The sequence below is a fragment of the Marmota marmota genome, unplaced genomic scaffold, assembly GCF_001458135.2.
Source record: "Marmota marmota marmota unplaced genomic scaffold, marMar, whole genome shotgun sequence".
NCBI lineage: Eukaryota > Metazoa > Chordata > Mammalia > Rodentia > Sciuridae > Marmota > Marmota marmota.
Genome location: NW_026000037.1, coordinates 2,204,006 through 2,217,058, shown reverse-complemented (window position 1 = coordinate 2,217,058; position 13,053 = coordinate 2,204,006). Strand labels below are relative to the sequence as shown.

The window sequence follows — 13,053 nt, the reverse complement described above, 5'->3', positions numbered from 1 at the left end:
ACTTCAGGTCAAGTACCACCGGGGGAAAAAGAAAGCAGTTTTCAGTTACTGGGCACTGATCTCTTTGTCTCTCTTTACTCAGCCTGTGGCTTTCTCTGTCAGATACATAAATGGGAGCATTATTCTTTGTAACTTTATTCTGAATTTTGTTTCTAAACATGAATAATATATTGATTGTCTAGAGTACTAGCTGTCACAGAAGAAAAACACCACCTTCTGGGGTTGCTAGCTTACAAGGCATGACTAGTTTATATACAGAATTACATTTAAGTGTAGTTTTGCTTTACAGTCATAAGCCAAGTTCAAGCAGTAAGTCAACTGATTCTTTAAATATTCACAAAGTTATGTTTAGGCCTTAAGATATATTTTGGAGGTCTTCAAGATTTGTCACTACTGTAGTAAAAAAATAAAAGTTCAAAATAAAACAGATCATGATATATATTTGATGCCCTTGGATATATACAAATTATTATAATAAGATCTTTTGACCATTACATTTTAAAGGATTCTAGCAAATAATACAATCCTTGTGGCTCCTTGAGGATCCTTTCAAAGTGAATTAAAATATGCAAAGTGGCTATTTTTACTACAATTGAAGAATGTCTAGTCTTAACACCAAAAGTGTGATATTCTGCAGTTTGAAAAGAGAGAGAACAATTCATTGCACTGGAGCCTCACAATGTAAAGCAGCATGCAACACACCTGGTGTTTCTACTCCTGAAGGAGCAGGGAAGGCTTCCCACACACAGAAATGCTACTAGTGTAATATAATGTCATATTATATTATATTATTTACTAAAAATAGTCTTGCTTTTCCAGAATAAATAAAAAGAGTTAGTACAGGTTGAGCATTCCTAATTTGAAAACCCCAACTCTGAAATGCTCTGAAATCTGAGACTCAAGCTCAAAATTTTGGATTTTTGGATTAGGGAACGCTCAACCAGTAAAGTATTGCAAATATTCTACATCTAAAAATATCTGGAATTTGAAATGCTGGTCCCAGGCATTTCAGATAAGGGACCTCCAACCTGTATTAAAGACCACCAGAAATACTACTGGAAGATAAAAACAAAGAAGACAGAAAAGAAAGTACTGTGTATCAAATAACCCTTGTCACTTCTGTTTTTCAGTTTCCTTTGTGAAAGGGCACATTTAAGAACAATTTAGCCACTGCATTTGTCAGAATTTTAGTAATATTTAGGAAGTGACATCTTTCAGAACTCAGAATGACTGTCATTTGAGGATGAAAAATGGGAGCATGCCCACTGTGGCCACCATAAACTAGCAATGAGACTTGATGTCTTTGTCCTTAGCAAAGGAATTCTCTTCCTTACCTAAATGCTGGGTCCACACTGCTCTTTCTTTTAATCTAAAAGAAAGGGCACTGCAACTCAGTATGCTTATTCGCTAAACAATTATTTTAGAAGAATTAGAAACTTTCAATTTTTTAAAAAATATTTATTTCTCAGTTGTATTTGGACACAATACCTTTATTTTATTTGTTTTTATGAGTTGTTGAGGATCTAACCCAGGGCCTCACAAGTGGTAGGCAAGTGCTCTACCACTGAGCCACAACCCCAGCCTGAAACTTTCAATTTTTAAAAGTTGATAGATTCAATAATTTTTTAAATAAATGAGATTTATGTAAAAAGAAAATAAAATTAAGCTATAAAAGAAAAAGTAGGAATTACTTAAAATGCTGAAGTAGGGATAATATACAGATGGTTTGCAAATAAACACTGGCTTTACGTTAAAAGTAAAAAACTAGCATGTCTTTAAACAAGGAAAAATTAAAAACAGGGACTAGATTTGCTAATCATAAAAATACAACAAAGGTGTTTATTGAGCATTTATTATGTGCATCTGAGATAAGTACCTTACTTAACTGTTTCACCTAACTGGACAACAGCTCTATGAAGGAGAGACCTTTTCTACCCACAATTATAGATGAAGAAACAGCTCACATGGCTAGGAAATGGGCAAGCTTGGCTGGATTTAGATCTTTCTCATTCCATAATCATAATGCACTTTCACAAAGTAAAAAAAATTCTTAGAAAAACAGGAAGTTTTCACATATATTGGTGCATACTCTTCATATATATAGATAGATTTAAATTATTATTGGCAATTAGCTTTCCAGCACCTCAGATGACCAACAGAGATATCTATCTCCATCGGAATCTATACTACATAACAACACAGTTCACAAAATCTTTTTTAAAAATCATATGTTCCTCCTCAAGTTAATATTATATCATTATATCATTCTTCTTTAAGATGGAGAAACACACATTATTTTATACAAGAATTTTGGAGTTGGGCTGGGGTTGTGGCTCAGTGGTACAGCACTTGCCTAGTATATGTGAGGCACTGGGTTTGATCCTCAGCACCACATTAAATAAATAAGTAAATAAAATAAAGTTAAAAAAAAAGAATTTTGGAGAACTAGTGGGAAGTAACAGACTGACGGAGATTCAGAAAAGAATAAGTAAGATGGACTATTAAATGTTGAAATCAGCATTACCACAGGCTTAAGTAATTTTCCATAGACATATTCACCTTGGCTGCCAGCCTTGGGAACTAGATTATCAGGTAGGTCCTGACTAACTTGTTGCCTAGACATAACTGCTTCTCTATAAAGGGGTTTCCATATTTATTTGGTTATAAAATGATCTATTAAGTCTGCTGCTAGCAAATTTCATTCAGCAGCCACTTCCTTTCTGACTAATGCTTTTGTAAGCAGACAGCAGTCTTAACCCCTGCCAAGGAGTCGGCAGTACAGGTATGGCAGCTTGGGGTGTTCTGGAGGATGATCTGCTGTGGTGTGGACATCTATCTCACATAGTCTTAGGTAGGCTGAATTCGTGTGCAGGTAGGCTGAATTCATGTGCTTTTATTGCCAATTTAAGTAGAAGCTGAAGTTTAGAATCTCTGCACTGAAAGAATGTTTTAAAAACTCTAAGTTATAACTAAAATCACTGTAACTGTAATGATCAGTTACTTTGCCAACAAAGAGAATTCAAGAAAAACTTTGGCTTCTGTACATTTCTTTTTTTCTGAGTGCCTCTAAAACCATAAATACTGAATATGATGAGCATCCGTTCTTAAAGAAGCTGAAAAGCAGAACTGCCAAATGACTTAGGACCAAAAATGTGTGTGTGTGTGTGTGTGTGTGTGTGTGTTTAAGTGTGTGTGATATCACTACACTTTGGAATCTCTGAGCAGGTAAAACATTTATTTCTGTGCAGTGAAAAACTGTTAAGTTTGCTAAGGAGAATTTCATTAAAAACCAAGTTGTATGCACTGCTGGTTATCCTAAGTTCCCAGTCCTCTGATGCCATGATGAGGATCTGTAGGCAACAGAAGCCAAGTTTTAGAGGCACTGACTAAGATGCCAAGGCCCCAGGTTTCTAGAAATACCATAAGATACGCATGACCATATTAAATACCTTGGAGTTCCAACTTCTACGGGGTTTCCTATACAATGAATCTAATCTATGATGGGTATGTCATCACACAGATTTTTAACACTTGAAAGGACCATAGAGACCTTTTTTCTACTGTTATTAAAAGATAAGAATGTGATCTGTAGAAATGATAAATGGTTAGGCCAAATTTGTGTTGTAGTAAATGGCCAAGATGGGTCTTGGCTTTTACTAAGTTTCTTAATTTAGCAAGTAGATGACAAGGTACTAGAGAGGAGGAAAGGGAAGGGGTGGTGGCTGATGAGTTAAGTCTTAAAAATCTACTTTTAGTAAATGTTGATCTCTGCTGTGAAGTCTCTTTTCAAAGTTCATTTACAACAGGACAGACATACTTTATCCACTGAACAAAGCTGCTGGGAAAAGGTCTTTGTCCTAGGAGTTTCTATCCAAAATTATGTTATATAATGTGGCTCAGAAGACATAATCCACTTGACTTTTAATAATCTGGCAATTCATATAGGTGCTATGCCTCATTGGAGGTTCAAAGTGCTAATATTGCACAAACGACATCTTCAATATTCAAGGGCTCAGAAGACAAGTTATTAAACTCAGAGTGTAGTTTATGTATTTGAGACGTAAAATATACATCTGTGTATTCCATGGACATGTATCAGCTCTATGTGAGGCAGTGTGCTACGTAATGTGATACAAAGATGGATAAGACCAAAATCCAAGGGCCCTTTACAGAGGTGAAGGCTGTGCCTGCACCTTTAACCCTGGCTCTTGTGACTCCCTTCTTTATCTGGCAATACCACACATGCCTAGATCATGCCACATGAACAGAATGTGGTTGTTGATGTGTCTTTCCCTCTAAATCACAAGTCTTGTACACAATACCTGGGGAATGAAAAAAATAATAATAGTAAAACCAAAACCAAAACCAAAATCAAAGTTCCTAAATTCAAATCGCTTATGCATTTTGGGGAAGATGGAAAGAAGGTAGGTAGAGGCAAGCATTGTAAAGAGAAGTTTTATACAAAGGAGTAAAGACTTTTGCATCTGCTGTTCAGTTTGCTAAGCCACTCCCTAGAAGAACAGGCAGATCTTCACAAGAGGTTTGGAGAGGTCAAAGGGAATGACACAGTGGTTTCAGAGACTCACTGTCAACTCAGACCATGCACAGGTCACCAAGAATCTTCAGGAGGAACAGAAAGATCTGGATCTTGGTGGGACTGCAGACAAATCAAGTGCTCTTGCTTACAGCCATTTCTTTTGCTAGGTCACTGCCCCCACAGAGTTAGTGCGCTCAACATAGATGGTGTATAAGAAATGGCAATTTACACTAAAAGTGCCATTTTAGTGAACGTTAAGGCCAAGATTTTTGGTTGGTAAAGTACATCAGAACCAACACATGTAGGAACTACCCTGTGCAGGAATGTCCACTGGTATGAGACCTTGTTTCTGCAGAGAGGAGGTCTGGGAAGACAAGGCAGTTGTTCACACCACAATTACCATGAGGGGAAATGCATTAAGAGCCAAGGAAGCCAAACAGAGACAAGCATAAAGTGTCAGGAAGGAAATGCCACTCCTGCGTGGAGTGGTTGTGAAGGTTTACTGACAAAGTTGTGATTTCAGAAGGTTGCTTACTTAAGTATTTTGCAATTCTGAGGTCAAATTCAGAATTTTAGGATAAAAGCTCAAGAAAGAGGAAGAAGATAACAAAGAAATCTCAAACATGAATAGAAGACCAGTTGGCTAGAGCAGGCTTCCACAGGACAGCTTGTCCTTAGATGCAAAAGGTGGTTGCAGGCAGGTTACCACACAGGGTGGAGGCTCTGCCTCATATGGGAAGGGACACTGCAACCCGTTACTCTGTACTATAGCTGGTAAGAGCCTGAGACGACACCAAAGGGTGCCCTGTCCTGCTGCTGAGTCCCAATTCCCATCTCAGCTGTGCTGTCAGACTGGTCAAATGAACAGCAGATCTGTTCCAGACCCTAACACGTGGGTTCTGATTTCTCGGCTGGGGAACATGTACGAACACAAGAGAAGCTGCGAAGGAAGAGCGTAGACATTCTAAGTGGCTCTAAATGCTCCTGTTTTTATTGTGTGGGAGGAAAAAAGATGTCAGAAGGAACGTTAATCAGCAAGATAGAAAAGCAATTCAAGGCTCTCCTTGTAATAGCTCCAAGAGCTCAGGCACGGTGAAGACAGTCTTTCCTTAGATCATGAGGCACCAGGAGGTGAGTTTTTGATGTCAAGCTGGCATGAAGACCTTAGGCTATCATTAAACCTAGGAAGGCAGAGACTACTGAGCAGAACTCAAGACAAGACAGTCATTCTAATATTAAAATAAGGATTAAAAAAAACTAAGTTTTAAAAAAAAACATGAATTTTTTAACATTTGGTGTGAAACGTGTTTAATAAATCTCTTTAAAAAAACTTTTTACAGCTAGATTTATAATACTATTCTAAGAACACTATATTAAGCAAATTTTTATATTTTAAAGGAAAGAATAAGAAAAACAATTATCATTTAGCTTTCAGATAAATGATTTATCTGGTTATTGAGGTAATGAAAAATATATTGCCACCTTGTAGCAACATTATCTAACATCTTGGTGGGAAATAGAAATATAAAACAGGTGAGAAGAAAAAGGGCGAAGGGGAAAAACACTAGGAGGTACTCTTCACACAGGCATTGTTGCTTGGTGATTTTACATTTGTTATCTCACTACACGACCTTGAAACAATTTCACATAAAGACTTTACAAATTAGAAATCCAAGGTTCAAAGAAATTAAATAAAGAAAGAAAAGAGCTCAGATCCTCTGACCCCTGCCAGCTTCTCCAGCATTTGTTAAACATGTGCTGAAGGACATGGCCTTGGCCTGGGAAGGACAGAAATTAGTCACAACAGAGTTGCAATGCACTGAGTCTACAGAGTCAGGTGCCTGAGACTCTGGCTCTAAATTCATTTCACTGTTAAAAACACACACACACACACACACACACACACGCACGCACACACACCCCTCAAACCTAATTAATTTTGGCTTTAAAACTTTATAGCTCTACTTTTGTTCCAATTAAAAGACAGAGGAAAAAAAGTGAGACATTTTGTCCTGAATTTCCTATTGACCAATTTTAAATCCTTTAAAAAAATAAAAGTTCTCCTCAAATACTTATGTGAACCTCCTAAATATTTAGAGTAACATCAACAACAAAAGTAAATTGAAAACCCAGGTGAAACAAACCTGTCTTTTCCAGACTAAGAACCACAGAACTACTAAGATGTAGTTCTGAGATAACATTTCTATGAAGTTGTAAATTATGAACAGGACCACAGCGCAATCTCCTCCCTTGCCTGAGCACTGTGGGATGCAGACATTTAAATCAAGGAAGGACAGAATTTGTTCTGCTTCTCCTGTGACTATTTTTAGAAGATTTGATATAAAAATTAATCATAAATGCCCTTATATTTTAGACTGAATAAGACATGTACCACATAAGAACCAGCAAGCTGCTACAACAACTGCTGGCACTGAGTGAGTGTTTTCTTTTAAGCCAGACAGAATCTCACTGGCTTTACTTTCTGTTTTGTATCAGTGTTGCTACTTGAATTACTTCAAAGTGAGAAGGTGCATCTGCAGCGTGCTAACTGCTGTCCCACGTCACTCAAGCAAAAAATGTATTGCTTCTTCTTGTTGTTTGTTTCCTATAAACTGTCATATTATATATATGAAGCCTGCCCTTAAGATTCACATCCAAACTGAATTTTATAATTGCTGGAGTAGTCAATTTTATGTTCATCTTAACTTTATAAATGGTCATGCAAGATACTGTTTCATGAAGATACTGTTTCAGACAGAACTTAAATGTAAGTGCACGCCAACTGCTTTTCAAGCTACTTTCCACATGGCTCCCAAACCCAGTGTTGTTGAAAAACTTAATTAATAAGAAGGAGAATAAAATTCCATAATTCATAACATAAAAACATGAGTAGATGCGAGACTGATTTTGGATGTTTCTATTAGCTACACTGCATGATACATGAAAGTCAACTCTACATAGAAATTTACCTATGGTACCACTTATGATCTGTGACATGTAAATCTCTTTAGTTTTTACAGAAAATGGGTAAAAACAGCAAACAAAATAGGATGTACAGTCCCAGCCTACTGGATTATTCAGAATAGAAAAAAGAATCTATAATATCTTCCTTAAAAAATACTAACTTTGCAGTATGACTCCACCAGTGGTATTCACATGCTATTTCTGTGTGAGGTATATAGTATGTCTTTTTTTTTTTTTTTTTTAAGAGAAAAGAGAGAAGAGAGAGAGAGAATTTTTTAAATATTTATTTTTCAGTTTTCGGTGGACCCGACATCTTTATTTTATTTTTATGTGGTGCTGAGGATCGAACCCAGCGCCCCGCGCATGCCAGGTGAGTGCGTTACTGCTTGAGCCACATCCCCAGCCCAACAGTATGTCCTTTTGTTAAGAATTCAGTAGAAGCTGAACATGGTGACGTATGCCTGCAATCCCAGCTACCTGAGAGGCTGAGGCAGGAGGATCACAAGTTTGAGGATGGCCTTAGTAACTCAGTAAGACACTGTCTCAAAATAAAATAAAAATGGATGGGGAAGTAGCTCAGTGATAGAGCATTTGCCTATCATGTGCAAAACCCTGGGTTCAATCCCCAGTAGGTCGTACTATCATTCCCATTTGACAGGTGAAAATAAATAAATAATAAAAGTTCAATGAAACATGACTGGTTGGAAATAGCTGTTACTGAGAAGTTGACAGGAGAGTCGGCTTCCACTCAGGGTTCTTCCCACTATCTCACGTTACTTATCTCAAGACTACACTTTGAGAAATCACAGGAGTCAGATTAAAAAAACTTAATAGCCAAGTGCGGTGGCGCATGCCTGTAATCCCAGTGGCCCTGGAGGCTGAGGCAGGAGGGAGGATCACGAGTTCAAAGCCAGCCTCAGCAAAAAAGCAAGATGCTAAGCAACTCAGTGAGACCCTGTCTCTAAATAAAATGCAAAAAAAGGGCAGGGGATGTGGCTCAGTGGTTAAGTGCCCCTGGGTTCAATCCCAGGTACCAAAAAAACCCCCAAAACAAAACCATAATAACTGTGCTACAATACAGGCCAGGTGAAGCACAATGTAACTAAGTTTTCCTGTTCAAAGATTCCTTAGCACAATGTCATCTAAAGCAGTCATTAGCAAGCAACTTCATTTGCTTCATGGTCCCAAGCCACTGCTTCCCTCTCACCATTTCTTCCCCAGTGCTGGGGGACAAACTTGGCCTCTTCCATTAGAAGCACATGGTTTGTCACCGGGCTATAGTCCCAACCACAAAGGTACTTTGAAAGAAGTTATCTTACCTCTGCTCCTGAGTATGTATGGGTTTGCAGGATGAGTTCATCCAAGTCAACCTCATTACTGATTGGCATAGCGTGAAACTGCAGGTTGAATATTTCCCTTCTTGTTGCTGCATCTGGTAAAGGCACATAGATGATTCTATCAATTCGTCCAGGCCGCATTAAAGCCTAGAGAGAAGGGAGAGCAGTAAAGATTAACTAGCTCAGAACCAACATTCCACATCAAGGCATCCGAGAAAGGGTATGCCCAGCATCTCATGAATAACCCATTGTTATCCAGAACTAGCAAATAACACAAGCACTAGGGATACTAATAATCTATTTCAAATTTACAAATAATGTCTGGAGCATTCCTGAAAATAGAAAAATCAGTATTTCTGGAAGGCTTTCTGTTTCTCATCAATTGTTAGTGAGTAAAAAGTCACTCTCTTAGAAAAGTAGCATATGTTTTGCATTCATTATATCAAAAGGAATTTTTCATAACTTCCTTTAGTAACTACCCCCCCTTCAGTACCAGAAATTAAACACAGAGGTGCTCTACCATTGAGTTACATCCCTTTTTCATTTTTTAAAAATCTGAGACAAGAGTCTAACTAAGTCACCCAAGCTGGTCTCAAAATAGCAATCCTCCTGCTTCAGCTTCCTGAGTAGTTGGGATTATAAGTGTGTGGGACAATAACTGGCTCATTCAATAACTATTTTTTTTGGAGGGGGGGCAGTGCTAGGTATTGAACTCAGGGGTGCTTTACCACTGAGCTACATTCTCGGTCCTTTGTATTTTTTATTTTAAAGCCACTGCACCAGCTGTCTTCAATAACTCTTAAATATGCACAAGCTGTTAGCTAATTCAGTAATACAAATAGCACAGCTCTGATAGAAGAATGCCTAGAGTTGAATCTGCTAATTGAACTTTCCTGACATTTCACTGGAGACTAATGCCTCAATAACCTTATGAATAATTAACTTACTTATTCGGAAGAATTTACTGAGCATGTGTTACTCACCAAACAGTTCTGATAGTAGAAAAAAGTATGAATAAGATAGATAAGATAAATTGTGGGAATGGTTACACATATCTATGACTATATTAAAAACCAATGAGGGACCTATTTTCAATGAATAGATTTTGTGGTATTTATTTATTTACTGGGGATTATTTTTTATTTTGAGACAGGGCCTTGCTAAGGTGCTGAAGCTGGCCTTGAACTTGTGATCCTCCTGCCTCAGCCTCCTGCGCTGATGGGATTACATAGATGTGTGCTATTCTCACCAAGCTATAGTTTGTGATTTATATCTCAGTGAAGCTGGTAAAAAAAGAGAAATGGGTTGGAAAGGGGTGTATGTGTGTGGTATGTGCATCCATCCCTTGAGGGAGTGGGTAGCTTTAGTTGGAGAAGAGAGTCTTTCTGAGGCAGAAAAGAGTTAACCATACGAGGATCTACTGGAAAGTATTCAAGGTAGAAGGAACATCATGTGCTAAGGCAAGAATAACTGGCATGTTTTATGGAAAGAAAAAAAAAACATGGCACAATGAATACAAAGAAGCGAGGCAGGAATTGAGGTCAGAAAGTGTTATGAGTAGCTCTTAAGGCCCAATAGTTAGTATAAAAAGGAAGCCATGGGGCTGGGGCTGGGGCTCAGCAGTAGCACACTTGCCTGGCATGTGTGAGGCACTGGGTTCGATTCTCAGCACCATGTATAAATAAAATAAAGGTGAAGCAACAAATATCTATATTTGTAGGTGTGTATATGTGTATGTGTGTATTTATAGTTTTATATAAAAAAGGAAGCTACCAGAAAGCTTTAGGTAGAAAAGTGAAAGGATACAACTTATATTCAAAGGTTGTTCTGGTGAAAGAATATCAAAATTAATCTATATGTATAATTCTAGAACAGCACACCCAACAACCTCAGGACATACGTTCCTTTCAAGGGCACTTGGTAAATTCACCAAGATAACCCATATTATGACCCTTGGCACTTGATGTTCCTTCTACCTTGGACGCTTTCCAGCAGATCCTTGGGTGGTTAACTCCTTGGGGTATCTGCCTAAGTTTCTCCACAGAAAGACTCTCTTCTCCAACTAAAGCTGTCCATTCCTCAAATGTTTTGAAAAATTGAACTGAATTCATTAAACCACTGAACTGGCTATGCCAACTTTCCCATCAAGAACCTCTAAGTCCAGGTACTTTCACTTCTGAATTTAACACTGAAATCCTATAACCACTTCAGAACACTGAGAAGAGAATACTTCTCAGTTGTTTTAAAAGGTTAGTATATTAACTCCAAAACCTGGCAAAGATATTGCAAAAGCTGAAAATTACAGATGAATGATTCTTGGGATAATATAGATTACAAAACCTTTTAAAAAAAACTGGCAAAATAATCTAACAATATTTTAAAAATCCTCTTTAAAAGATTCACTCACAATGAAAAGTTCTCAGCAAACTATGGGTAGAAGGGGACTTCTTTAATATAGTAAGTGGTATCTATTGAAAAACCTATAGCTAGCACATATTTAACGTTGAAATATTCAACTTTATTTTTTTAACATCAGATCAAGAAATTCTAATAGATGTACCAGATTTGGCAATCAGAAAAAAAGAGCGAGGGATATAAAACATGGAGTGTGAAAAAGTAATATTCTTCATTTGTAGGAAAACACTGTTCATATAGAAATCCTAAGGAATCAATAAATGACTACTAGCAAGACCACATGATACAAGCATAATATTTTAATCAACTGTTTGTTTGATCAATTTTATGGAAATACATTAATAAGAGTAAAACAAACAACTTGGGAATAAAATTAACCAAAGAATTCTCTTCTAAAAAATATGAAACACTCTTCAGAGAAAGTAAAGACAACCTAAATGGAGAAATACACCATGTTCATGGAGTGGGATGCTCAACAGCAAGAGATGAAGTCTCCTCAAATTTATCTATACATTTAAAAGAAATGTGGCAAGCTTACTACTATGACTATCAATAGTGAGCATAACTTGTGAAAGGACAAAGTTGAAGGACTCACACTATTTGACTTCAAAATTTCTAATGCTAGAGACAAGACTGTGCGAACAGTATCCTGAGAATAAAATCACAGGTAATTAAAAAATACAGAAATCCATACTGATTTTGATTTTTTAAGCACGCAATAACTGTTTTAGAAAACGATACCAGAAAGAAAAAAGTTAGCTGTGACATTACACTCATACTACATTAAAAATTAACCCAAAATGGTTCATAAATCTCAATGTATTAAGCACTAAAACTATAGTTTTTATAAAGAAAAAAAATCATCTTATTATTATTAAATAATTTAAAAAAACCTAACAGAAAGTAGGCAAAAAATGTGAATGAATACCTCAAAAAGGAAGCTATTATTGGTTGGCAAGTAAACACATGAAAATATATTCAACATAATTAGCCACTGGATCAATGCAAATTTGAATCATAGTGAAATATCACTATTACCATAAGAATAACTTAAATTAATGACACTGGTAATACCAAAGATTAATCTAGAATATGGACCAACTAGAACTTTTATACGTGGCTAATGGGAATATAAAACAGTATAACCACTTTGAAAAACTATTTACAGTTTCTTAAAAAGGGAAACATACCAGACCATAATGACTGAAGTATTCCATTCCTGAATATTTATCTGAGAGGATCAAATACCTATATCCATACAAACTTGTACATGGGTGTTCATAACAGCCTTATAACAGTAGCTGAAAACTGTCAACAATTCAATGAAAATTTATAGGTGTACACACAAAATATATAATGGAATATTATTAAAACAATAAAAAGGAACAAAATATTGAAACAATAATATGTAAATCTTAAAAATCACTGTCTGGAATAAAAAAAAAACCTGACATAAAAGAGCACAAACTATATAATAATTACACTTACATAAAATATTAAGAAAAACTAACACACTCTGTACTAACCAAAAAAAACAGTAGTCACTGACTGAAGCCTGGGAGAAGCACAGAGATAGCCTGCACTAGGGCAAAAGCGATCTTTTGGGGGTGATAGAAAGGGTCATACTTTGATTGCAGAGGTAGTTTCACAGGTTTACATGTGTTTAAATTAGATGAACTGTGTTGGCACACACCTGTAACCCAGCATCTCCAGAAGCTGAGACAGGAGGATCACAAGTTCAAGGGCAACCTAAGAAAACACTGTCTCAGAAAACAAAGTGTGGTGCGGGGGTGGGGGGGC

At 36.8% G+C, this 13,053-nt stretch overlaps 1 protein-coding gene across 5 annotated transcripts in view; it reads right to left on the bottom strand.

Moving 5' to 3' along the window:
* Positions 1 to 13,053, bottom strand: part of Spata5 (spermatogenesis associated 5) — a 371,863-nt gene that overhangs the window by 43,339 nt on the left and 315,471 nt on the right. For 4 of the 5 annotated variants that reach the window (XM_048812010.1, XM_048812011.1, XM_048812009.1 and 1 more), the window contains one exon: positions 8,821 to 8,985. In XM_048812010.1, coding sequence (XP_048667967.1) covers positions 8,821 to 8,985 — 165 coding nt within the window. Of the gene's footprint in view, positions 1 to 8,820; positions 8,986 to 13,053 lie in introns of those variants that run through there. The other variant, XM_048812013.1, reaches the window with a different exon arrangement.